Source organism: Eleutherodactylus coqui, chromosome 1, assembly GCF_035609145.1.
Source record: "Eleutherodactylus coqui strain aEleCoq1 chromosome 1, aEleCoq1.hap1, whole genome shotgun sequence".
Taxonomy (NCBI): Eukaryota; Metazoa; Chordata; class Amphibia; order Anura; family Eleutherodactylidae; genus Eleutherodactylus; species Eleutherodactylus coqui.
In genome coordinates, this window is record NC_089837.1 from 413,671,963 (window position 1) to 413,697,962 (window position 26,000).

General features: G+C 44.5%; 1 protein-coding gene across 2 annotated transcripts in view; it reads left to right on the forward strand.

The window, feature by feature from the left end:
- The window catches only part of TBC1D4 (TBC1 domain family member 4), a 127,241-nt gene that overhangs the window by 66,805 nt on the left and 34,436 nt on the right, over positions 1-26,000 (forward strand). The window contains exons 4-11 of one of the 2 annotated variants that reach the window (XM_066581066.1): positions 6,407-6,511; positions 7,325-7,457; positions 10,081-10,172; positions 11,711-11,821; positions 14,342-14,461; positions 15,981-16,055; positions 16,771-17,009; positions 17,891-18,040. In XM_066581066.1, coding sequence (XP_066437163.1) covers positions 6,407-6,511; positions 7,325-7,457; positions 10,081-10,172; positions 11,711-11,821; positions 14,342-14,461; positions 15,981-16,055; positions 16,771-17,009; positions 17,891-18,040 — 1,025 coding nt within the window. The remainder of the gene's footprint in view (positions 1-6,406; positions 6,512-7,324; positions 7,458-10,080; positions 10,173-11,710; positions 11,822-14,341; positions 14,462-15,980; positions 16,056-16,770; positions 17,010-17,890; positions 18,041-26,000) is intronic. The other variant, XM_066581074.1, reaches the window with a different exon arrangement.

Consider the following 26,000-nt stretch of genomic DNA (forward strand, 5'->3'; position numbering starts at 1 on the left):
ACCCAAGAAAATTCACCATACGGTGTTGAACTGTAAGCACAGATACTAACCGGCTGTGAGCAGCAAATGCGTGTCATTAGTGAAGGAACTGGGAAAAACTATGGGGAACATCATAAAGTGCTATTGTTCAAAACTATAAAAAAACAACAGAATGTATCTGTTCCCAATTTCTCCATACTGCAATCCAACTATATCGGGTGACTGCCTTATCAAACCAGCCAGGGGCTCAACTGCCAAAGAAAACCCAGAAATCTGACCATTTACCCTCATTCTTGTCCCTGGTATTGAATAGAGCAGTTTAATAACCCATGCCACAAATTTGTCACCGAAACCCAACCTATGAAGAACAGCCCACAAATAATTCCACTTGACATTGTCATGAGCTTTGGCAGTGTCTAATGACAAATCCACCCTGCTCCCACAAACTTAATGATCTGCCTGAAGATTCAGGTATAACCTCCTTCACTTAATAGCAGTTGATTTGTTTGACATGAAGCTGGACTGATCCTCATGTATTAAACGAGTCCTTACTAAAAGTAATCTATTCGCAAGTACCTCCACCAAGATTTTAACATCTGCTGTCAACAGAGATATTGGATGATAGGAGTCAAATCCTTTCCTGGTGACTGATCACATGAAATCCCTTATTCAGTGCACAGGGTTAAAGGAAGGACCTGTGATGACTGTTATGTGATCAGGGGCGGAGCTAAGAGCCCTGGTGACTGATCACATGATATCCCTCATTCAGTGTGGGGACGCCTATCTCTGATTCAGTGTGATGATCAGGGGCGGAGCTCAGAGGCCCGTTCACGGATCACATGATGGTGACATCACATGTAAGTCACGGACAGGTGGAAGTTAGTATTTTGACTATAATTATTAGGAAATTATAGCAACAGTGTTTCTGGTGGCACAATGTGCTACATGGCTCTGCTATATGCACGGCGCACACACATCTCTGTTACTTGTACATCCACATACAGCTCTGCTACATACATTCTTCATTCCATACAACAGGGATCACAACCAGCACAGCACTTGGGATGAAGGACCTGTGATGATGTCACCATCATGTTCCGCCCCTGATCACAGGATGGTGACATCATCACTGGTCCTGCACCCCAAGTGAGCTACATGCTCTGCCCCTGATCACATGATGAGGACGTGATCACAGGTCTTTCATTCCAAGGGAGTTGCATGTTCTGCCCCTAATCACGACAGTGACAACATCACAGTTCCTTCATCCCAAGTGAGTTACATGCTCTGCCCCTGGTCGCATGATGGTGATGACATCACAGGCCGTTCAGCCCGAGTGAGTAAGTTACATGCTCCACCCCTCACTCTGGATGATGGACCTGTGATGTCATTGTCATGTGATCAGGGGTGGAGCATGTAACTCGGGATGAGGGTCCTCTGATGACATCACCGTCATGTGATCGGGGGCCGAGCATGACTGTGACATCATCGCAGCTCTTTCATCCCGAGTGCTGTGCTGCTTGTGATCCCTCACACACGCACAGACAGATGGCCATTAGTATTTTGACTAATCAAATCCCTTTTTGTACACACATTATGTTAAATAAGTAACAGTTAGAGATGAGCACTCGAGCACCGCTTTTTTGGAGTAACCGACTACTCGGGCTAAAAGATTCGGGGGTATACGGGGGGTTGCAGAGGGGAGGGGGAGGGAGAGCTCCCCCCTGTTCCCCACTGCTACCCCCCGCTCCACCACGCCGTACCCCAGCACCCCCCGAACCTTTTCGTCCGAGTAGTCAGTTACTCGGAAAAAACGGTGCTTAAGTGCAAAAACGCCCAAACCGAGTACGTTTGCTCATCTCTAGTAGCAGTGTTTACATCTACCTAAATTCCATGAAACTCAACAGACCGCTTCCATATAAAGTAGAAGTGTGCATTATCTCTCCCCCCACAGTCCTGTTCTAGTTTACATTTCCTATCATACAAACCTTGTTCATGAACTGCTATACGCTGTGAAATACTCCAGGTTTCCTATTGTGGCTTACTGTATGAGATTTGTTCACACATTGATAGAGTCCACGAAAGCGAATATTGAGAGTGCTTTATATAAAGCCGAGTCATGGCAGCCACTAAGGTGAAGGTGACTGGATTAAGGATTTAGCCTCCTCTATTGAATTAGTAGATTATTGTAAGAGGCTTTTGGATCACCTGTAGGTAACAAAATTCAAATGAAAAGCAACATGCATTTATACGAGACAAATTGTTACTTTATACACAGAATATCCGTCACCACTGGAGGGTCAGTGGCCAAAACTGGACTTAAAGGGGTTGTCCCGCGGGAGCAAGTGGGGTTATACACTTCTGTATGGCCATATTAATGCACTTTGTAATATACATCGTGCATTAAATATGAGCCATACAGAAGTTAATCACTTACCTGCTCCGTTGCTAGCGTCCCCGTCGCCATGGATCCGTCTAATTTCGATGTCTTCTGGCGTTTTTAGACGCGCTTGCGCAGTCCGGTCTTCTGGCTGGTGAATGGGGCCGCTCGTGCCGGAGAGCTGGTCACCGCGTCGTCATCGTAGCTCCGCCCCGTCACGTGTACCGATTCCAGCCAATCAGGAGGCTGGAATCGGCAATGGAACGCAAGGAAGGAGAAGAAAATCCACGGTGCACCATGGGAGAAGACCCGCGGTGCACCGTGGGAGAAGACCAGCGGCGCCATCTTTAAAAGAAGAAGCTGCAGAACGCTGATGCAGGTAAGCGCAATGCGATTTTTAAAAACTAACCTATGCTTTCTTTTTAACAGGGCAGAATGCGGGGGTAAGTGAAAAAAAAAAATTTTCGCTTTCGCCGCGGGACAACCCCTTTAAGCTGGGCTCAGATGAGCGGATTTGAATTGCATATTACAAGCGCGATGTTTGTGCGTAATAATACACAGCAAACTGCGGAAATTAAAATACATCGGTCTTTGCTGCTCCAGTCTCACTTTCGTATATTCATTGCGTATAATATGCGTGTGAAAAGGAACGCTGCATGTTCTATTCTACTGAGTATTACGCGCGATAGAGCCCTATTGTTCTATATGGGTGTGATACACCGTTTCACACCCAGGTAACCTCTGCATTTATACTCAGCGTTTTACCATACGTTCGTGTGAGTCCGGCCCTAGGCTGTAAAGCTCCATGGTGGGAACACATATTTTTTATAGAGGTTTTTGGGGCTCTAATATTGATGACTTCTCCTTAGTTTAGGTTATCAATATCCAATTGTAGGCGCCATCTCCGCTGATCAACTGTTTGAAGAAACTGGCATTTCGGTGAACACTGTGGCCTATTCTCAGGCTATTGGTGTCTAGAGATGGAAAGGCCCAGAAAAATTAAAGAATTTTTTTTTTTCTCCAAAGCAATTTTTTTCACACAAGTGTGTAGAATATATTCTTTTCCGATGATAAATAATATATCTATGACATGGTATTCAGACTATAGAACAAAAAATGTCTTTAGAAAAAAAGTTTTTTTTCCCCTCAAGCCTTCACATCTCTAGCAATAATAATAATAATCTTTATTTATATAGCGCCAACATATTCCGCAGAGCCAACAAGACAACGGTTAGATGAAGTAATCAATTGATGGAAACAGTAGGGGTGAGGGTCCTGCTCCAACGAGCTTACATGCTACAAATAGTGTTGTGATACAGAAGGTAAAGGGGCTCAAGATGTGCATGGTATGGCGAGTGAGGGAAGCTATACACACAGACAATGGTCAGGCCGTATAGTGGCGAAGTCGGGATGACTGCAGATGACGGTTGATTATGGCTAGCAGAAGCTGCAGTTGGTAGGACAAGGAGCATGTTATCAGGCGGAGTTCAGAAGGGTTTGGTTTAGGTGATATTGTATTCCTCCCTGAAGAGGTGCGTTTTTAGAACGCGCCTGAAGTTTTCGGTGTCAGTGATTGCCCGGATTTTTTTTGGTAGCGCGTTCCAGAGGACTGGTGCTGCTCTGGAGAAGTCTTGGAGGCTGGAATGAGAGGTTCGAATTAGAGGGGCACTTAGTCTGATTTCGTTAGCAGAGTGTAAGGCGCGGGCTGGGTGGTGAATTGAGATGAGGGAAGCAATGTAGGGCGGGGCGGTGCTGTGGAGGACTTTGTGGATGAAGGTAGTGAGTTTAAATTGTATTCTGTATTTGACGGGCAGCCAGTGCAGTGACTGGCACAGGGCAGAGGCATCCAAATAGCGGCTGGACAGGAAGATGAGCCTGGCTGCCGCATTCAGGATGTATTGGAGAGGGTAGAGTCTGGTGCAGGGGAGGCCTATCAGTAGCGAGTTGCAATAATCGAGCCGAGAGTGGATGAGGGCAACAGTAAGCGTTTTTAGCGTGTCCACAGTGAGAAAAGGGCGGATTCTTGCGATGTTCTTGAGGTGCAGCTGACATGTTCTGGTGAGAGATTAGATGTAGGGGATGAAGGAGAGATCGAAGCCGAATATGACCCCAAGGCAGCAGGCGTGCTGTCTGGGAGTTATGGTGGTGCCACACACTGAGATGGAGATGTCAGGATGAGGTCGGTTAGTAGAGGGCGGAAACAGGAGAAGGTCAGTTTTTGAGAGGTTCAGTTTTATGTAGAGAGAGGACATAGTGTTAGAGACAGCAGACAGACAGTCGGTGGCGTTCTGGAGGATCGGTGCTGTGAAGTCAGGGAAGGAGGTATATAGCTGGGTATCGTCAGCATAGAGATGGTACTGAAAACCAAATCTCCTGATGACCTGTCCAATAGGGGCTGTTTAGATGGAGAAGAGGAGGGGGCCGAGGACCGAGCCCTGGGAGACCCCAACAGGAAGGGGAAGAGGAGCTGTCGGAGAGATAGGAAGAGAACCAGGTAAGGACAGTGCCCTTTTAGTCCAATGGAGCGAAGTATACTGAAGAGAAGTTTGCGGTCAACAGTGTTGAATGCTGCAGACAGGTCGAGAAGGATCAGTAGGGAGTGGTTGCCCCTTGATTTAGCTGTCAGGAGGTCGTTTGACACTTTTTAGTCAGGGCGGTTTCTGTCGAGTGTAGGGGGTGAAAGCCGAACTGTAGAGGGTCAAGAAGAGTTTTCTGAGAGATAGCTTATAAGGTGAGAGTGAACCAGGCATTCTAGTAGTTCGGAGATGAAGGGGAGGTTTGAGATTGGTCGATAGTTGGCAGTGTTGGTCGAGTTGTTGTTGTTGTTGTTTTTTTTTTTTTTTTTTTTTTAGCAGTGGGGTATGATGTTGTGTTTGAATGAGGAGGGAAAGATGCTATAGGTCAGAGAAAGATTTGAATATGGGGGTGAGATGGGGGGGGGGGCGCTGCTTCATCCAATGCATGTTTGAGAGTGGTGTTGTAATGTGCGACAGACAGGTTTGGCAGGAGAGGAGAGAGATGAGGGACAGAGGACTGTAGGGACACAGCAAACTTGGTGTTAACGGCCTGAAGGTTCCTGTATATACGAGACGTAGCAGCAGCTGGGGAGATACTAGAAAGCTTGACAGAGAAAGAGAGGAGGTTATGATCCGAGAGCGGGAGAGGGAAGTTTAGTGAAGTTGAAAGCAGAGCAGAGATTGAAGAACACCAGATCCACTAGCCTCACATTCATTTGTCATGTGACCTGAAATCAACTTAGTCCTATTTAAGTGAATGGGACTGAACTGCAATACCAGGCACAGCCTCTACAAAATATACGGTGCTGCACCTGCTATGCAATGAAGAGGTCGCGGCACTTGTGTGGGACGCAGCAGGGAACTGTATAATGGTATATGTATAATATTTAATACATCTCCCATTCAGCCTCAAAGTTGTTTTTTTTTGTATAGTCATGTGATCCCACCGACCATTTAACGTAGAGGCTGCTGTAAATAACATGTATCACGTTTTCTTTTGGAAGAAATGGAGTTCTTCAGCGTGTAGTTTAACACTCTAACTTTTAATTTAAAGACTATGTCCACATATGAACATACGTGTACTGTATAAGGGAGTAACTCTGCGCTTCATTGCATTGGGTATCCGGCATTGATCTTCATCTGCAGCCCGAATTCCTGTTCAGTCATGTAATCACACTTCTGCTGGTGGATGTTGGAAATCGGGGAGCAATAGAAAAAAAGATAGGCGACACAAGGTCCGACTAGGCAACAGCCGTATGTGTCTAACACACAACACCCGTCACCTTTGTGAGCCTTGTATGTTAACACCGTTGTATCGGAGTGTGGACTTTTAGTGAGTTGCACTACTCCTTCTTCTTCCTACTTCGGAAGTTGTAGAGCAGCAGCATTGGACGCTGATCCCAGTTCAGTGTTGGTTCCTGCATGTAATCTGTGTTCGGTGTAATTAATAAGTGTATTTCACCAAATGTGCAGCTCCTTTATAAATATAAATGCTACATTCAATAGTCATTTATTTTCCTTTGCTTTGTTTCAGGGTATTAAACATATTGATCACTTTGGTTTTGTCTGCCGTGAAAGTGTGGAGCCTGGCATAAACCAGTATGTTTGCTACGTCTTCCAGTGTGCCACAGAATCCTTGGTGGGTAATGAACATGGTGCTGTGGGCATCATCCTACTTATATACAGGCCTCACGACACAAATGGCTTCACACACACAAATTTTAAGTTTCAGATTTTAAGAATTGTCTGTCCAGTCACCCCATCAACAGGAGACGCTGTTATACTGTAGTTTCTGTATAAGAGTCTTCAATTAATGGTCAAGTACCTGCTACAAAAGGGATATGAATGAAGGTCCTGCGAATGGGATTGCAATCTGTCATTGGCCCTGTTCACAGCCATGCCCATTGATTCCATTGTCCAGTTCCATCATAGGAGCCAAGCAACAAAAAACACCGAAGTACCGAATCCGTCACCCCACAGACACCAATGGCCAACGTTCTCCATTGACTATATTGGGGTCTGTCTGGTCTCCATCATGCCACCTGGCATTTCACTGGGCAGAATAATTTAGCATGCTTTGCTGATTTCTCCTGGATTGTGGACGGATCTGTGACCGAGGTTCTAAAGAGACCCCCCAATTTTGATGTGAACGAACTGAGATTTTCCAGGACTTAACATTAATGAGCCATACTGTCCTATGTTATACCACATATCAACTGCATCATGTAATATAAGCTATACCAGGGTGCAGGCGTTACTCAGCAATACAAACAAAGGCATGTCATACACATAGACACTTGGTATATCTTGTTATCCGGAAGTCACTAGGTATAGATCCCTCGTAAATATTAGAAGGGTTTCTTGGTACATTTATGGGGGGGCCAGTAAATCGGTACTTTGCTAAAATGTTCAATTTAACTAGATTTTTTTTGTATTGCTCCGCTCTTGTCAGGTGGATGAAGTCATGCTAACCTTAAAGCAAGCGTTCAGCACTGCTGCCGCTCTCCAGAATGCCAAGACGCAGATCAAGCTGTGTGAAGCCTGTCCTATGCATGCTCTGCACAAACTGTGTGAGCGAATCGAAGGTATGAAAGCGAGAACTGAACTGTATAGCTGGAAGGCCGTGGCTGCCAGTAGAACAATACAGCTGCTTTGCATATGCAAACAGCTGTAGTGTTCTCTGCGCTTACAGCCCGTGCCTGGCTTTGAATTCACAGCAGGACACAAGCACCGAGAATGTTATCAGTGCAGCCGGCTGTTAATAGCAAGCTAGAATTCAGCAATCAGCGACTCGTGCACGAAAACTGCACAATGTCTGTGCATTTAGACAGAACAAGAATCGCTCAAAAGATTCTTTTGAGCGATTATCGTTGTGTCTAAATCAGCCTTAAGAAAATAATTCTTTACTCCTGATAAGAATAACCTATATTAATCAAGGACATATCACCAATACAATGGTATAAGGGGTTTCGCTCACCTTAATCAGCAATATAATAGTGTCAACATACAGTATAGCCATACAAGAAACCGTCAACAACCTCCAGTCAATAGGGAGTATAGACCATATTTCATAATATCAAGCTAGATGCACCACAGTAGGGACCAATGGTGGTCAATAAACGGAATCCTTACCTTATCACTACACCCTAGTAATATAACAAAGTTGTCACCTTGGATCGTATCAGGAGTTTCTAAAAGCAGGGCCGTCCTTTTGATGTGACAACTCTGCTGTATTATTAGGGTGCCGATTCCATTTATTGACGGGCATGGCTGTTCAGTGATATGTTATCCTTATACACAGACTAGCATATTTGTTACATAGTTTTATTTATATTTTTGCACTGGTCTTGTTTTATCTGTGTGTTAAATGTTGTCTTTAAAAGAAATGATTCATGAAATATGTAAATACGATGGAGAATGAAGGGAGGTGAGGGGAGACTTAGTTTACATTCATATTGAAGAGTGGTATGTGCAGCAAGCAAATACTGCAAATTTTTCCTGCAGCCACAGCTCCCACGATCAGTGATTAAAGCCACATTTACACGCAATGATTATAGTTCAAAATTCATTCAAACAATCGCTTTTGAGCGATAATCGTTGCATGTAAATGCTTCTATCTTTCACTCCTTGGCTAAACAATTTTTAGGTGAGCATAAAATCCATCGTTCAGCCGGACCGCACACTGTTCTGCACGGGAGCAGCTGATTACATTGTATTCAGTTGACAGCTGTGCCCCTGCGAAGACAATACAGCTAAGTGCAAAGTCCAGACCACATGCTGGGATTTCAAAACCGCTGCTGGAGGCTCATATACATGCAAATAAAGCTGATAAAGTGCTAATGGGCTTTAGTGCCCATTAGTACTTTATGCAAGATGATCGCTAGAACTGTCAATCTTTTAATCCTTTGAAAGATTGTCTTCTCGTGTAAATGAGCCTTTACTGTGGCCCTCTTGAACTTGTTATTAAGTATAATACCACCGCTTTAGGGCCTAATTACATGGCCGTAGGCGTTTTATGTGTGCACGCTGGCGCCGTAAAAACACCTGAACAGCAAAGGGCCCAGCGCATATATGCCGAGGCCGTAATGCCGTGGGGCCTGCGGAGACACTTCCCTCTCCCTAGCCGGCTCCCCTCCAGCCATTTGCAATGGGAGGGGGTGGGAGCTAAGCTCCCGCCCCCTTGTCCGCAGCTAGCAATGGGAGCAGGCAGAGCTTGGCTACGCTCATGCCCTGCCCTGCCCCTCCCATTGCAAAAAGCGCCAAGGGGCAGAAAAGAGAAGGGGGAGGGAGTTTAGCAGTCACGCTGCTAAACTCCCTCCCCCTCCCATCTCCAGCAGCTAGCATAGGCTCCCATAGAAATCTATGCAGCTGCCGCCGCCGGCAGTCGGGCACTTTCGCGCTGCAGAAATGCACCCCTGGGCACTGATGCATTGTAAGCCAATGCATCAGAGCGGCAGCGTATATCGGCCGGGCGTGAAAACCCGTCTGATATACGCCCGTGTGAATAAGCCCTTAGGGTGAATGCAGATGGCTGGGTCGGATTCCGACTGTGAGAATTCTCACAGTGGGATGCGACCCGTGCTCCTGCAGTGACTTGCGGCTTACCTGTCCACCGTCTTCGCTCTGCACTGCGGACGTGCCACCTGGCGCACATGTGCAGTGCAAAGCCGGCATGTCAGAGATAACGCCGCAGTGCAAGCCTCTGTGAGGCTCGTACTGAAATAGGACATGCCACGATTTTGTTACGGTGTGGGTTTGAACGCGGTCAAATTGCGGCTGTCTGCATGGGATTGCATGAACTACTGCAATCCTATGGCAGCGTGCAACAGCAAAAAATTCTTTGTGAAATCTTACTGCGGAATTTCCGCCCGTGTGCATTCAGCCCTAGAAGTGAGGGCTACAGGACTCTTTGTGACACCATATTTCTTTGCTGTGGTTTAATAGGCCAATACAATTTTTGCACGTATGGGTTATCGGTGTGGCTTGAGTTATGCTACCGAAGTAGTTGGAGAACATTATCATGTTCAGGGGACCCAAAAATTGTCTTGGAACGGTATCTTTTGTTATAGTGCCTGTTCAGAGGGAGTGGAAGAATGTGTGAGGGTCATTTTATTAATTGGGAAATTGTTTAGGAAGCGTCAGCAATATACTTTTTATTCACTTTTCCTCTTCAGTACACTTTTGCTGAGTCTCTTTCTCCTTCCCCAGGGCTGTACCCACCAAGAGCCAAGCTGGTAATACAGCGACAACTGTCTTTGCTTTCTGATAATGAACAGGCGGACATTTTTGAAAAAGTCCAGGTTGTTATCCTTTTGCATTGTTTTATTTGCTCACTTTCTAACAGCCAAACTGTGACACAGTATATAGTATGTATATTATAGTTGTCAAAGTAGAGAAAAGCTTTGCGGCCCATAAAGTATTTTTACTTATGTGCCACTAGTTCATGTAGAATCAATATATACCATTGAAAAATACATAGAATATTAAAGGAGTTATCCCATGTCTAACTGTTTTGCTGCAGGAAGAGGACCGCTCTGTATATTGCACAGTGGCCCAGGTAGGTACCGCCGGCTGAGCCTCATTCACCAATATACAACACAGGCTGCAGTACCATCCTCGGCCACTGAGAATTGCACAGAGCTGTCTGCTTCCTGCAGCAAAACAGCTAGAAGTGGGGAAAACCCCTTAAGGCCCCCTGCACATGGGCGGAAATTCCGCAGCGGGATTTCCTGCAGATTTTCCGCCCATGCCCGCCTGCATAGGATTGCATTGTAAAACGCGACCCTATGCACACAGCCGCGATTTGCCTGCGTGAAAACACGCGAGACCCGCACAGAAATGTCAGTAGTGACGGGCTGGCTCCTCTCTGCGCATGCACCGGCAGCCAGCGCATAGCAGAGACGGAAGATTCCGGGAGCGAGTGAGCCACAGGCCTCTGTAGGGGCACTGGTCCGCATCCCGCTACGAGAATTCTCACAGCGGGATCCGACCCGGCCGTCTGCAGGCAGCCAATATTAAATAGATAATGAAATCTGTTCCCTGCATGTTGCAATGTAAACGAACCATGCACATAAATATGTATGTATAATTAGGCCTCTTTCACACGGACTACAAAATCTCACTGCAGAATCATTGCTACATAACACATGTATGTGAAGCCCATGGCTTCCAATGGGGTCTTTCACATGAGTGATGTGTTGTAGCCTGAAAGAACCCATTGGAAGCCATGGGCTTCACATGCATGCGTTATGTAGCACGATTCTGTAGCCCGTGTGAAACAGGCCTAAGTCCCATACTTTGACTAATGAATTTCCCCCATATAATCATTTCTTGCTGCCTTTTTGTACCTCCCTCATTTTCTGCACAAATATGTCCCTAAAATGTGACAAGATGGATATCAATGAGTCATGGAGTGCACATTGTTGCCTACTAGTCCTTGAAGTGTTTGATATGGGAAATCATACATACTGTAGCTTTTAGAAATGCAGAAATAATACACAATAAGCTTACAAAGCATTAACCAGTCTACAGTTGTGTATTGGCCTAGCAGTACGGAAACAATGGCCTAAGGATATATGCAACAGCAACAACGAAGCATTTCAGATCTAGTTTTTGGAGATGCATGGATATAGAAATGCAATGCATAATAAATATATCCCTAAAGCTGAAGGAGCACATATCTTATACAGGGCGCATGATACTGGTGTAGGCACATCTCCCCAGTGGGACCCTCTGGGGTGAGACCCCCACACTGCTGCTCACTATATAGTAACCAGCTGTCTGTAATAGTAGAATGGTATAGTGTGTTTGACCATCAATATGTCTCTTCTCTTGTCAGAAAATGAAGGCGACCAGCGACCAGGAGGAGAACGAGCTGGTCATACTGCACCTAAGACAGCTGTGTGAGGCCAAGCAGAAAGCCCATGTCCATATTGGAGAAATGCAGGCGGTAATGATGCTTATTTATGCCGCGCTCACAAATAAACAGATTTGCAATTTAGGACATCAGGAAAGATGGCTAACGAGCCCGGTGTGAGCTGTAATGTCAGTGCGTATTGAAGCCTATGTAACTAATAGGATAGCTGTTTGGGGTCTACATGATGTCTTCTTGGGACCACACACCATTTTTGAAATCTGGCAGACAACAAGAAAAGTCTCAATAAGCAGCCTGTCCTAGACTGCTTGGTAACTGTGACCATGTACGTTAGTCTTACTGCAGTCTGTCGTGAGTGACGGCTGCTACTATACTAGCCGCTGACTATAATGTGTCTCGTCAAGCAGCAGATTCCCTTACACGCATCCTTGAAATGTCGTGCTAAGATTTAGCCTATGGCTTCCCAACTTGGCTGAAGTAGCACTTAATTTAATCTGAGCGGAGGATATGAAGCAGGGTCGGCTCTGTCTTCTGGTTTTGAGAAGTGTTTAATGATTTTAACATATTCATTATTAGATCACATCACATTAGTTTCTTGCTTTTGCCTCCGGCACTTATTTGTTGCCCTGTGTGACCTTTAAGGCTAAAGCTGTATGTTATCAGAGGCTCTTTCATTATTCTTCTTAATGAGAAAATACACAAGAAGGGGATTTTTTCCCACATTTTTTTTCAATACTTAAAGGGGTTTTCTGGCTGACCCCCACCACCCTCACCAATCTACTCCTTAAGGAGGCTGCGTTTCCTTGACAAGCACTGCAGTCTCTTGCTCGGCCTATGGCGTTGCATTCATTGGCTATGATGTGCTGCTCAGTCCTGGTGAAGTGAATGGAAATGAGTTGCATCACCAGGTACTGCCACTATTAAAACGAATGGTAGTGTGCCTAAAATATAATGCTTAGGCTCACCAGAGCTCTGTAACCTCCTAACACAGCTAATAGGCAAGGGTGCTGGGAGTTGGACCCCTATTCTATTCATCTGATTGGGATTTGCACAATTCCATGCACATGCTCAGGGCTCCAGACGGCAACCAAAAGGATCACCAATGCGACATAGATTTTGCAGATGGCGAAAAGATTTTTCAATCTTGGGGCATTTGTGACTAGCCCTGCCACCTCACTGCATGGTTGTATGACAATAACTCCTTTTGACTCTAGTAGATATGCCCAGCCATGTGCCCAACAGGAGTTGGAGCTCAGAGATGCCTACCTTTAACAACCATGCATATGAGTCACGACAACAACGGCTCTTGGGACTGTGTTTCAGGTCTGTGACTGTGATTATTGGGGGGGGTCACCTCCGGTTGCTGTGAGCACTGCAGAATGGAGGTAGCCTTCTGCACTTGTGATTCTCAGAGGAAACTGGCTATACTCCTATGATTGTGGGGGTGTAACAGCAGCTATCCATGTGGTTATGCTGGGCGATGTTGGTGATCCTGGCAGAGGGGGAGCTCTGGGTGGATGTTATACCGTGAGGGAATACGATCTGGATGTGATTATCATACTGGGGTGGTAGGGTGAGCTCTGGATGTATATACTAGGGCTTGGCACGGTGTACATTTTGGGTTGAGCGCGCCTTACTCTGAATGCAGAGATGTAAAGTTTCCTTCAGATTTCATTTCTGCATCCAGCATTGTTTTAGTCTCGGGTATCTTATCTTCTACGCAGAAGCCTGCATGGCGATGGACATCTGGATGGAATCATAGAGTTCAGTGTGTTTTGGAGATAACACTTTTCTATCCAGCGTTCAAGACCGACCAGGATGGAAATGATGTGAAACGGAGACCAAAGAGCTCACCATTTCACACATTGCACACTATGGTTATGTCCAGGTGTCTGTGCCCATGCAGTTTTCACCATAGAAGTTGGAAACCCAGGGTGTGACCAGCTCTGGAAGTCACATCAAAACGTGAAAGAAGCCATTAGGATATGTTCACACTTAGAGGAAATGCTGAGGCAACATTTCTGCATCAAAAGCCCTCAAAATCTGCACCACTGCTGCGGATTTTGACGCAAAACCCACTGTGGATGCTCAGCTAGCTTCAGCCTGCGCAGCGCTCCTCTTATCTCCCAGTACGGCACGCTGCTGTACCCAGAGCAGAGCGCCACCGGCCATGTGAAGCAGAAGTGGCATTATATGAACGTTGGCAATGGCAAATTTTATTTGGATCCTAAATATTTGTTGTTTTTTTTTTTAAACCCGAGCGCTGATGCTGTAGAAGTAACCCCACTCAGATATGGAGAATGGATTTTTCAATTACATGCAATAAATCTAGGACTGCACCAAAATGAATCATTGCGTGCTTTCAGTATTCTGCGCACACAATCTTATATTTGTGTGTGTGATTTATATAGATGCTTAGAAAATATATCTGCTTCATGTACTACAATTAGTAACATTCAAGTTTAGCTTGACTTGACACAGTTTCTTAGTTTCGGGAGGAGATATATTGTGTGTATATAATAGTTGAGACTTTGTGTATTACAGATAGATTCTGTTTAGACGTTTTTAATAAGTTTTTGTACTTTTTTTTTTCAGAGCATGTCAAGTAGCTCAATCCCGGAGAGCTCTGCCCCTAGTGGTCGCTTCACATTAGATATTTTGAAGAACAAGGCAAAGAAGTCCTTAACCAGCTCTCTGGAAAACATCTTCTCAAGGGTATATGTGAAAAAAATCTCAATTTTGTGTAACTTTTTTGTTAAAAATAATTTTTAGTAATTGTGTAATCCTTTTGACAGGGATCATGTTAACATGACAGATGATTGATGATTGGTGATATTAGAGTAACTGCCATTTAGGCAACCGTTCCCTTATTAACTTGTGGATACATGTATTATTTTCATACTTTAGGTAACATCTTAAATCTTAAAGAAATGGTCTAATAGAAAGGTATATGGATCTCATTGAGGGGAGACCCCCTCCTTTATGAGCCACAATGGCCAGTCATTCTGTAGCAGTGGTTCCTGCTCTGACAGACACAAGCTGTTCTTGTATTACATAGGCTGCCATTCACCAGGATAATCACCATTTAATACAACATTTTCCCTGCAGCGGCCACTGCAGGGGAAAAATCTGACTGGCAGAAACAATTAAAAACGCAAGCTTATACATAAATGCAAAGTGAACCTTTGAGAACTCGCCCTGTATTGTAGGCGGTATGATAAGGGCGTAAATAAAGTATATTGCGTACTACAAATTGCAGTGGATGATGGAAGAAAAAAATCTCAAAACACCTATCATTTTGTGTTTAGGCATACACAATTAGTGCAATAATGCAGATTATATACAATATTTCTATTTTAGCCCATTTTAGTTTTTTGTTTTTTTTTGTTCTGTCACGGTTACCATCTTTTGGCTGTTACGTCGCTCTGTCAGAACACCTCATTGTCCAGCATCTTGTCCCTGCAGTAAGGAAGTATACAAGATGTCGTATCACCGTGTCTATCTAGGAAAGAAAAATGGGCAAACTGTAATGAAATAGAAAAAAGGAGTAAGGGCGTCTTCACACCACTGTTCTTCACTCTGTTTTGAAAAACAATAAAAAAAGTTTCTTTTGAAGTCCCATTGATTCCTGTGGGATTTTTCGAGCTTCAGTTCTGTTCAATTCTGTTCCATTTTTTTTTCTACCACCGCAGTCTGCGCTACTATTGTCATTTAAAAAAAACCTGAAATCAAATCGATGCATTCTCTTACACTATAGTCAATGGGTGACGGAACTGAACAGAAGTTTGGGTTTTTTAATGTCTGGGGTTTTTTTTGTTTTTTTTAAATGAGCACGCGCAGAAAAACAAAAGAAGAAAAAATAAAACGGATGTAAACAAAAACAAACTCATAGAAACAGTCAATCTGTTTAACGGATCCATCTACCCGATCCGTTTAAAAAAAGGACACAACTATGGTTTTCTTTGAATTCTGTTTTATTTGTTCCACTTTTTTTTAATGAATCCATTGAAAACTGAAACCAAAATGCTGCTGTTACATGAGTAGAAGAGAACGGGAGCAGACTGTATACAAGCCCTATTCTGGCTTGGCACCAGGAGTGATTTGTATACACTTGGTGGTATTTTTCTACCATCTGATATATAGGTTAGCATTATCTGGACTGCAGCTACCAGCCAAATAGTCATCCAGCTGCTACAACTACAATACATGCCAATGAATTGTTGTCATTTTACAGGGGGCAAATCGAATGAGAGGCCGACTGGGCAGTATGGACAGCTTTGATCGCTGCAACAGCTTTGCTTCTGACAAGGTAGATGCTTGTGAGATATATATATATACCGCTACGGTGAGAACTGTGGGCGTAATAATAGCCCACGCTCGGTTTCTGTATTTGTTTTGTGATCACAGGATGTAGTTGTCACCGCAGTATTTTTTTTTTGTATTTTCTAGCAGGAATGAAAGAGAACCAGTAAGTGTTGTTTGCATAACATAAAGTGACTTTGTGGCATTTCTTTAACCCTTTCCTCCCCAATGGCAGTGCCTTACAGGCGTCGAACTTCCTCTTTTTCACGTAGCTGGTGATTGGCAGAGAGCAGCCCCTTTCTGCCTCCATCGCCCCATGTGATAGACACAATAGCAGCATGATTCTGTTTTTCTGGTAGGGCTGAGCTACCAGTCCCCATCATAATAATAGAATGTTTTCCAGGATATTATACTGACAGCACAGGAAACTTGTGTCCAGGAAACTAGCATGAGGCCAGAAGAAAAGTCAGAAGGGCTTTATTATTCGCTGCAGAGCCAGCAGAGTTGCCCCTCGATAGGAGAGTACTGTGTTTGGTCAGCAGTTTTGGGATTTCGCAGTGTTTTCTGGTTTTAGATGCCACTGTTCCCCACTCTCGTCTATGATGTACGGCACAAGTTAACATAGTATGTTTTATAGTTATGGCTGCAGATTTGTGGAAGATATCGCCTTTGATATTGTGAGCCGCAGTCATTGGTATTCAGAAGGAATTGTCTTCCTTTAGGACGGCTCACCGGGAGATTCTCCACCGGCTACTCCACCATCATCTCCTGTGTCGTCACCCTGGCAGTCTTTTCCAGAAGAGGACCCAGACTCGCCCCAGTTCCGCAGACGGGCTCACACTTTTAGTCACCCTACATCCAATGCCAAGAAAAGGATAACCTTTCCTGATGCAAAGTCACCAAACAGCAAGTCACCCCTCCAGAGGCAGCACTCCGTAGCCTGTGATGGGGGGCACAGCAGGTCAGTTACAGGTTTTTGTCTTTTTACTTAATTCTTTATTAATGTGCATTAACTTTCCTGGACTTCCTTTAGGGTGGTGATGAGCTGTCCCTTGACTTTTCCAATTAATTTACCCTTCTAGCCACACTAGTAGTCCTTATACCTCCCTAAGCCACTTACTACACTATGTGTGTACGCTGCATGTTTAGTTCTATAGATTTTTTTTCTCCAGTATTAGGACAAAGGCAGCATTATAATTATGTGAAAGTGATTAAATTCTCACAATTTCCATAAAAAGGATTTTCGTTTTAATAGAAGAATATCTATTGAAAACTTGGATCTCCTATTAGTGTATAAGGGCGAATATTCACACGCTTGTGTCCCAGCAGAGGTGTAAGTGGAAGCTCCCCAATTACTATATCACACCTCCTGTATACCACTGTTCTTCTGCTATGTAGTAGAGGCATTTTTTGGCCTCATCAGGCTCCGTGGGCCAAGTGCAGCCAGTACCTCTCCACCACTTATAGTAAATCCTCTGCTATATTATATATATCCAGTGCGTACCACTCTGTATACAGTATGTGGACCTAGAATGGGTTCCTGTAATATAGAATACATGTTGCATAAAGGAAAGAGTTAGTTCTGGCTCAGGGAGCATATTTTATATCCATATCAGGGGTCCCTTTTATACATTATGCAGTAATTCCCTTCTATTGATTAATATTTTGCCCCTAGTTTTCATACCACTGCAGTCCGGGATTCTAGTGCTCCTGAATGCATTGCCATGCTATTGGTGGTTTAATTCTTCACCCTGACTTTCTTATGGCGTGTTTTACCTTTTATATTCGTATAGTGTTTAGGCGCTTACAATTTCCCTGCTAATATTGTTTTCTGACACCTAGCCCTGTTCCCATTGCCCGGCGTATCCGCACTGAGAGCGAGCCTGCATCCTCCAGTCTCCCCTCATCCTTTTCTACCCCTTCTTTCCTGAAAAATTTTTACCAGGGTTCAGGGAGACGTCCAGCACAGTCTGAAAGCGATGCACTTAAGAGGTGAGACACAGCGGGCACCTGCACTTTGTGTATGCCTGGTCGCATCGGCGCGCTTGCCCTGGAGAATTAACCCAATTTTGGACTGCTGCAGGGGGCAGTCTGCTTCCATATCTTCTGGTAATTACCTTAATTGGCCTCTTACAATGGTAAAATGTTCAGCTGTGCGAATGATAATGCTGTATAAACAGCGGCAAATGCAGTTAAGGTGCGTTGTAGATGGAACGATCATCATCTCATAAATCCTTGAAGTGAACAATAATCATTCAGTTTAAACGCGAGCCGACAACTGAACGTCCAGCGAAAAGCGTTTTGCTTCTTGTTCTGCATTCCGGTTCGTCCGGCATAAAAATCACCATTGGCTCGTTTACGTTTCATTGCGTTTAAACACTAATGTATCACATAGAAATGTAGCACACTGAATGAAAAGTTCACGATTCTCAATGCACGCATGCGAATGAGCTGCTGATGGCGTCACCAGCTCGTTTGCTCGTGCTAAGAATCATGCGATTTATCATTGTGTGTGAAAGGGCCATTAGCTTGTGTAGAGTATGTAGTTTTCACGTCATTATACAGACAGAGCAGAGCTGCGTTGTATGCCTTTAAACCAAGCACAGATGCTGCAAGCTCGGGCTTGCTATACTTGACAGACTCAGCTCTGCTACATACGGTGTAAGCTGCATTTTACAGCTATGGCTCTGTGAAGCACACGTTTCCTGCTGCATGTGTAGCACTAGTAGCGTAGCACAGCCTTCCATGAACATTTCACCATTATAACTGTCTGCCTGTATAGCGGCACTAATAAATCTAATTTTGCATGACTGACTAATTACTCCTAGTAATTGGGATGTTTGTAATTAATTGCTGAACATTTGATGTTTGGCTGTAGCCATCTGTGGTGTTACATTGTTGCCTCTGGGCTCTGTCTTGTGCTGTTCCTGTTGTACTTGTTGTTGCTATACAAGTTTTCAAGCATTAAAAGTCAACTTGTGGGAGTGTGAGCCAGAAAGCAATGTGCATATGAACCCTGAAACTACTCCTACGGTAAGGTCAGACCTCTAAAGACTGGGTTTCCTTGCATTGTTGTAGGTTTGTGCAGCACCAATACACAGATGTTGGCATAGGTTACAATCAGAGAAACAACGTATAGAACCATATACTTACAGTACAGAGATTGAAAGTGTTGGCCAAAGCCACAAGCCGGGTTCCAACGGTTCTTGGCCCACATTAGACAATGGAAAGGCTTTTGTTATACCTTTGTAGAGCCCGGTACCAATGTACTTTGGGTCAAGTATGTGGTTTTGAATTCCTGGCTTTTTTCCCCCAAACCAAGCATGCTTCAAAAAAACATTAGTAGAAAATTATTTTTGCAGCATTTTTTTAAAGGCTCGTTAAAAAAGAAACCCAAATTTGATGTGTGATTTGGGATGAACTATTTTAAGACATTTTTTTTTCATGCGTTTTTTTTTTTTTTTTTAATTCTGTAGAGATGCCTATAGGCAATTTGTATGAAAAAAGCAACACCTAGAGCATGATGCGTTTTGAAGAAAAAACGCTACCAACCGATAAAATGTACCAAGTGTATAAAAAGTTGACACCAAAAATGCACAGTTTGCAACGTAACATCTTTCAAGAAAAAAAAAAAGCCCACAAAAAAATATTAAACGCTGTGCTCAAGTAGGAATTAAATTCCCAAGGCCTCATCCACATCCAAGTGTAACTGCGTTTTATGAAAACTTTAGACCTGTCATATGGATATGTCAAAAGTTTTATCGCTGGAAATCTGGCTGCTGAGCCCCTCACTGATTGCTAGAATCAGCCATCTGAAGTGCTGATCCAAGTGCTGCCACTGCTCACTAGCTGAAAACGGGTCCATAGACTTTCAGTGGAGTTTTACAAAGCACAGATACACTTTAAATCTAAAGCCCAAGAGCAAATGGGAAACCTGTAGTATGGTAACCATTAAAGGAACATTACTTTTTTAGTAAATCCTATTTGCCAAGTTTTATACAATTTTTTTTTTTTTGGTTCACTTTCTTGCAGTTTTCATTATCTCTGTTTTACAGCCATCCATTAAAGGGGATTTCCAGGGAGAATTCTATTGATGACTTCTCCTCAGGATAGATCATCAATTGTCGATCAGCTGGGGTGGCAAAAATGCTCTCAGCGCCACAAATACACAGAGGTCGGAGCTGAAGCAACAGAAGTCTCTGTGCCGACCTCTGTGTAGTGGCCAGCACTTGTAACTGCAGGAACGACTCACGTTGATTGCAATTAGAGATGTGCCTGCAGTTAGAAGCGCCGGTCACTACACAGAGATCACTGCAGAGACTTCCGCTCCGACCTTTGTGTATTTGCGGTGCTGACAGCATGCGCCCGCTCAGCTGATTGGCCGGGGTCCTGAACGACTGACTCCAGCCGATCAACTATTGATAGGGTAGGTAATCGGTAGTATTCTCCCTGGAAAACCCTTTTAAGGACCTCCATTGTTTGTGCTGCGCTGGCCATGTCCTGGGCCTGTTACAGGACACATGTCTGACAGATTGAGTGCTCTTTGTCTGTATAGAGCATCTAGTGTATTCTATATCTGATGGAGACTTCCATACGGTCATCCACACTTGCTGACTGTAGGGAATTTCTCATGTGGTCACTAAGGATTTCCTGGTCTTCTGCAGGAAGCGCAGCTGCAGACTGGAGTCCCGTGTGGTTTATTCTTCATACAAAATGTTAGGCTATAAAGATTGTATCCAGGCCAGTAAGTAGGCTTTGCCTGCGGCTCCCACACACCGCTTCCATCACGTATTCAACATATGTGCATACCGTATACATAGAGAACTGCAATGCATTTTATAGTTGTTTCCTCATCACATTATTATATCACTTGGGTCAATAAAGTCCCAATATTCACGTGTCAAGGATATACAAAAGCTGGGGTGATAGTGTGGAGGCACAGCAACCTCTACGTTTTGGGGGCTTCTTCCCCTTCCTCAGACATTCATAGGGTGCTGGTAGCACCCAACAGAAAATCCAGCTTAGCCAATGGTAGAACAAAAATAATAAAAATATAGAACATTAGGGCATTGACCACAACACATTAAAAACATTGTCATTTTTTGCTGAGTTTCCGGTGGAAACGGCACCCTTAGAGCTTGTGCCCACGAACATAATTTCACTGTGTATTAACCCTTTTCAATCCACTGTCTGAAGACATTCTGATTGAAGGCTGTACAGCTCCGAGGTTGGAAGACATCCAGCAAGGTATTCTTACTGTATATTACTGGCCGCTCTGTCGGGGGCCTCTCCAGCATGTCCCATACCACAGTACTGGCTCTAGCCAGCAGATGGCGCCATTGTAAAATGGCAGAAAGAGAAACCCCCTAGGAAAAACCCTGCATCCAAAATTGGATTGCAAAGGGTTAAGCGGTGAATGGAGTCAATGAAAGTACATTTATTTTCATTGACACACTCACACTAGCGTTTATATTATATGGGGAATTAGAGAAAAACAAAACACACTAGTCACACTGCACATGACAGCGTGTGGGAGATACACGGTCATACGCAGTGCACAATCGCTGCCATACGCAGCAATAGCCTGCTCACACAGCGCTAAAACACTGCATAATACACTGCTCTTTACGCATGCGGCCGTGAGAATGAGCCCTATGTCGTAGCATTAGTGTGCTCCCACCACTAGTAGACATATCTTACATGATCTATGACATCATTTATTAAAAACAAAAATCCAATGAAAGCTGGCAGTCTTCACCTTACGCCCCACAAATAATGATTAAACATATAGCGCCACACTTACCTCCACGGCAAGCTTTAAATTATAATCTAATTAGAAAAATGCTCCAAAATGACATAGTTGAGGTGACCCCTGAGGACACACTGACTCGAGGTTATAGATCCAGTATGTCTCTTTTTGAGGCAAGCTATGTGTTATCATCCACATCTGTCCCGTTTATTCCCAAAACATCCACCTTTCAATCAAAGCCCTTACGACCCATGTCATGGCAATGTTTGCCACACCTGCCTCGCCATGATCTTCACCTCCTGCTGTATCTCGCTCTCCATCTCTTTGTGGATAAGGGCTCTTTCACACAAGCATTCTTTACCACGTATTACATGCACGGGTTTTGCGTGTTTAATATGTGATAACAAACTACACTACTTTCAGCTATGCCTCTCACACACAGCCCGCAAAATGGGTACGGAAAAAAGAATACGACATGCACTATCCTTGCACGTATTCTGCACGTATACACGCCAGCGTAGTGTATGGGGATTGGTCGGCACGCAGCAGTACGCAATTTTCTTTTCTCTCTATCCTAAGAGAGGCATGAAAAGGAAATATAAGGAGGGCTAGATGGACCATGTGGTCTTTTTCTGCAGTCAATATTTCTAGGGATAGTTCTATGGAGTTATATAACTTATAATAACACAATAAACAAAGTGATGTCACAGCGCAGGGATAATAAACGGTGATGCCACAGCGCAGGGATAATAAACGGTGATGCCACAGCGCAGGGATAATAAACGGTGATGCCACAGCGCAGAGATAATAAACGGTGATGCCACAGCGCAGGGATAATAAACGGTGATGCCACAGCGCAGGGATAATAAACGGTGATGCCACAGCGCAGGGATAATAAACGGTGATGCCACAGCGCAGGGATAATAAACGGTGATGCCACAGCGCAGAGATAATAAACGGTGATGCCACAGCGCAGGGATAATAAACGGTGATGCCACAGCGCAGGGATAATAAACGGTGATGGCACAGCGCAGGGATAATAAACGGTGATGGCACAGCGCAGGGATAATAAACGGGGTGATGTCACAGCGCAGGGATAATAAACGGGGTGATGTCACAGCGCAGGGATAATAAACGGTGATGTCACAGCGCAGGGATAATAAACGGTGATGTCACAGCGCAGGGATAATAAACAGGGTGATGTCACAGCGCAGGGATAATAAACAGGGTGATGTCACAGCGCAGGGATAATAAACAGGGTGATGTCACAGCGCAGGGATAATAAACAGGGTGATGTCACAGCGCAGGGATAATAAACAGGGTGATGTCACAGCGCAGGGATAATAAACAGGGTGATGTCACAGCGCAGGGATAATAAACAGGGTGATGTCACAGCGCAGGGATAATAAACGGGGTGATGTCACAGCGCAGGGATAATAAACGGTGTGATGTCACAGCGCAGGGATAATAAACGGTGTGATGTCACAGCGCAGGGATAATAAACGGTGATGTCACAGCGCAGGGATAATAAACAGGGTGATGTCACAGCGCAGGGATAATAAACAGGGTGATGTCACAGCGCAGGGATAATAAACAGGGTGATGTCACAGCGCAGGGATAATAAACGGGGTGATGTCGCAGCGCAGGGATAATAAACGGGGTGATGTCGCAGCGCAGGGATAATAAACGGGGTGATGTCGCAGCGCAGGGATAATAAACGGGGTGATGTCGCAGCGCAGGGATAATAAACGGGGTGATGCCGCAGCGCAGGGATAATAAACGGGGTGATGCCGCAGCGCAGGGATAATAAACGGGGTGATGCCGCAGCGCAGGGATAATAAACGGGGTGATGCCGCAGCGCAGGGATAATAAACGGGGTGATGCCGCAGCGCAGGGATAATAAACGGTGTGATGCCGCAGCGCAGGGATAATAAACGGTGTGATGCCGCAGCGCAGGGATAATAAACGGTGTGATGCCGCAGCGCAGGGATAATAAACGGTGTGATGCCGCAGCGCAGGGATAATAAACGGTGTGATGCCGCAGCGCAGGGATAATAAACGGTGTGATGCCGCAGCGCAGGGATAATAAACGGTGTGATGCCGCAGCGCAGGGATAATAAACGGTGTGATGCCGCAGCGCAGGGATAATAAACGGTGTGATGCCGCAGCGCAGGGATAATAAACGGTGTGATGCCGCAGCGCAGGGATAATAAACGGTGTGATGCCGCAGCGCAGGGATAATAAACGGTGTGATGCCGCAGCGCAGGGATAATAAACGGTGTGATGCCGCAGCGCAGGGATAATAAACGGTGTGATGCCGCAGCGCAGGGATAATAAACGGTGTGATGCCGCAGCGCAGGGATAATAAACGGTGTGATGCCGCAGCGCAGGGATAATAAACGGTGTGATGCCGCAGCGCAGGGATAATAAACGGTGTGATGCCGCAGCGCAGGGATAACAAACGCAATGATGTTGTCCCAGTGCAGCGATGCCAAACCGTATTGTGACAGGTACAAAAATAATGCATACAGTACTATCTTTGCACAGTGTTAATACAAACAGTGTTGTTACAGCATGTGAAGTAATACCACAGGAATAATAACCGCAGTGCCATCACAGGACAAGAGCGACGCACACAGTAATCTTGTATCATTATACAGGGATAATGCACAATGTCATTTCACAAAACCGGACTAATGCAATGATGTCACAGTACGTGGATAATAAACACTTTACAGTAATGGGAAATGGTTATTGCGTGCAATGATGTCACCGTGTGGGGAAAGCATGCAGTAATGTCACAGAAAAGCCGTAATAAACGTAGTGATGTCACAACTACAGGACACAGACCATAATGAGAGAACAGCACAAAGATAATAAACATGGCAACCTACTTTTAGCACTATAAGCTAAGCTTATGGGGTTAATATAAAAGGTGACCCGCGTCGGCGATGGAAGGCGCTGCTGGAGTGCATTGAGTGGCGCTGCTAAGTAGTCCACCCATTATAAAATTAAACCAAGCGGACTACTTGGCAGCGCCGCTCAATGCACTGAAAGGCGGCTTCCATTACTTATCCAAGTGATTCTGAGATGTGGGGTTTTGTTTTTTTTAAGTGACACATTGTACTTGTTCTATTTGTAGGTTTGTGGTCAATGTTGATCCATATGTTTTGGGTTTATAAAATATCCAAAATGTAGAGGAGAATTGGGATAAATTTTAGCATTTTTCTAAATGTGATGTTTTCCACTTGTAAGACACTTGTAAAACAGTCATACCGCACAAAATGGTTAAAGTGTCCCTGGACAACCAAAGATGGCCGCACTGCTTATTCTGACTACCTGATGTACACTGTGCATTAGCATACATTGGTAGTCTAAGATACTACATGCTGCTCTGATTGGCCAGCACGACTCATGTGAGCAACACTGGTTAATCAAGGCAGGTGTAGTGTCTTAGAGTAATGATGTAGACTAATACACAGTGTGCATCAGGTAGTCCGATAAACTGTTGCAGCCATCTTTGTTTGTCCTAGCCTGGAGGGTCGCTTTAATAACATTTACCATGTGTTTACTTTATATTGGCATCGTTTTTGACATTTCTAAAGTCTGTTTTTATGGAAATAGTCAATTTTGAATAGACTTGAAGGGACTTGTATATAACAAAACTGCCATAAATCACCTCATTTTAAAACCGCAACCCTGAAATGATTCATAATGGCATTTAGGAAGTTTGTTAACCCTTTAGGTGCTTCACAAGAATTAAAGTGGAAGAGAAATGTAACAATTTTTCTTATAGATTTTAATTTCGAAACCATTTTTTTACTGTAAGACAACATGATTTAACAGAGAAACAAAACTGATTTATTACCCTGATTCTGCAGTTGTCATAAATATCACACATGGTTCTAGTGAGCAACATGGCTCAAACACAGACCTCAGATATGTGCATGTTAGTGGGCACGCTTCTATTAGGACTAGAGATGAGCGAGCGTACTCTCTAAGGGCAGATACTCGAGCGAGTAGTGCCTTTTGCGAGTACCTGCCCGCTCGTCTCAAAAGATTCGGGTGCCGGCGGGGGTGAGCGGTGAGTTGCGAGAGTGAGTAGGGGAGAGGTGGGGTGAGAGAGAGATAACCCCTCCCTCCATTTCTCCCTGCCCCCCGCCGGCACCCGAATCTTTTGAGAAGAGCGGGCAGGTACTCGCA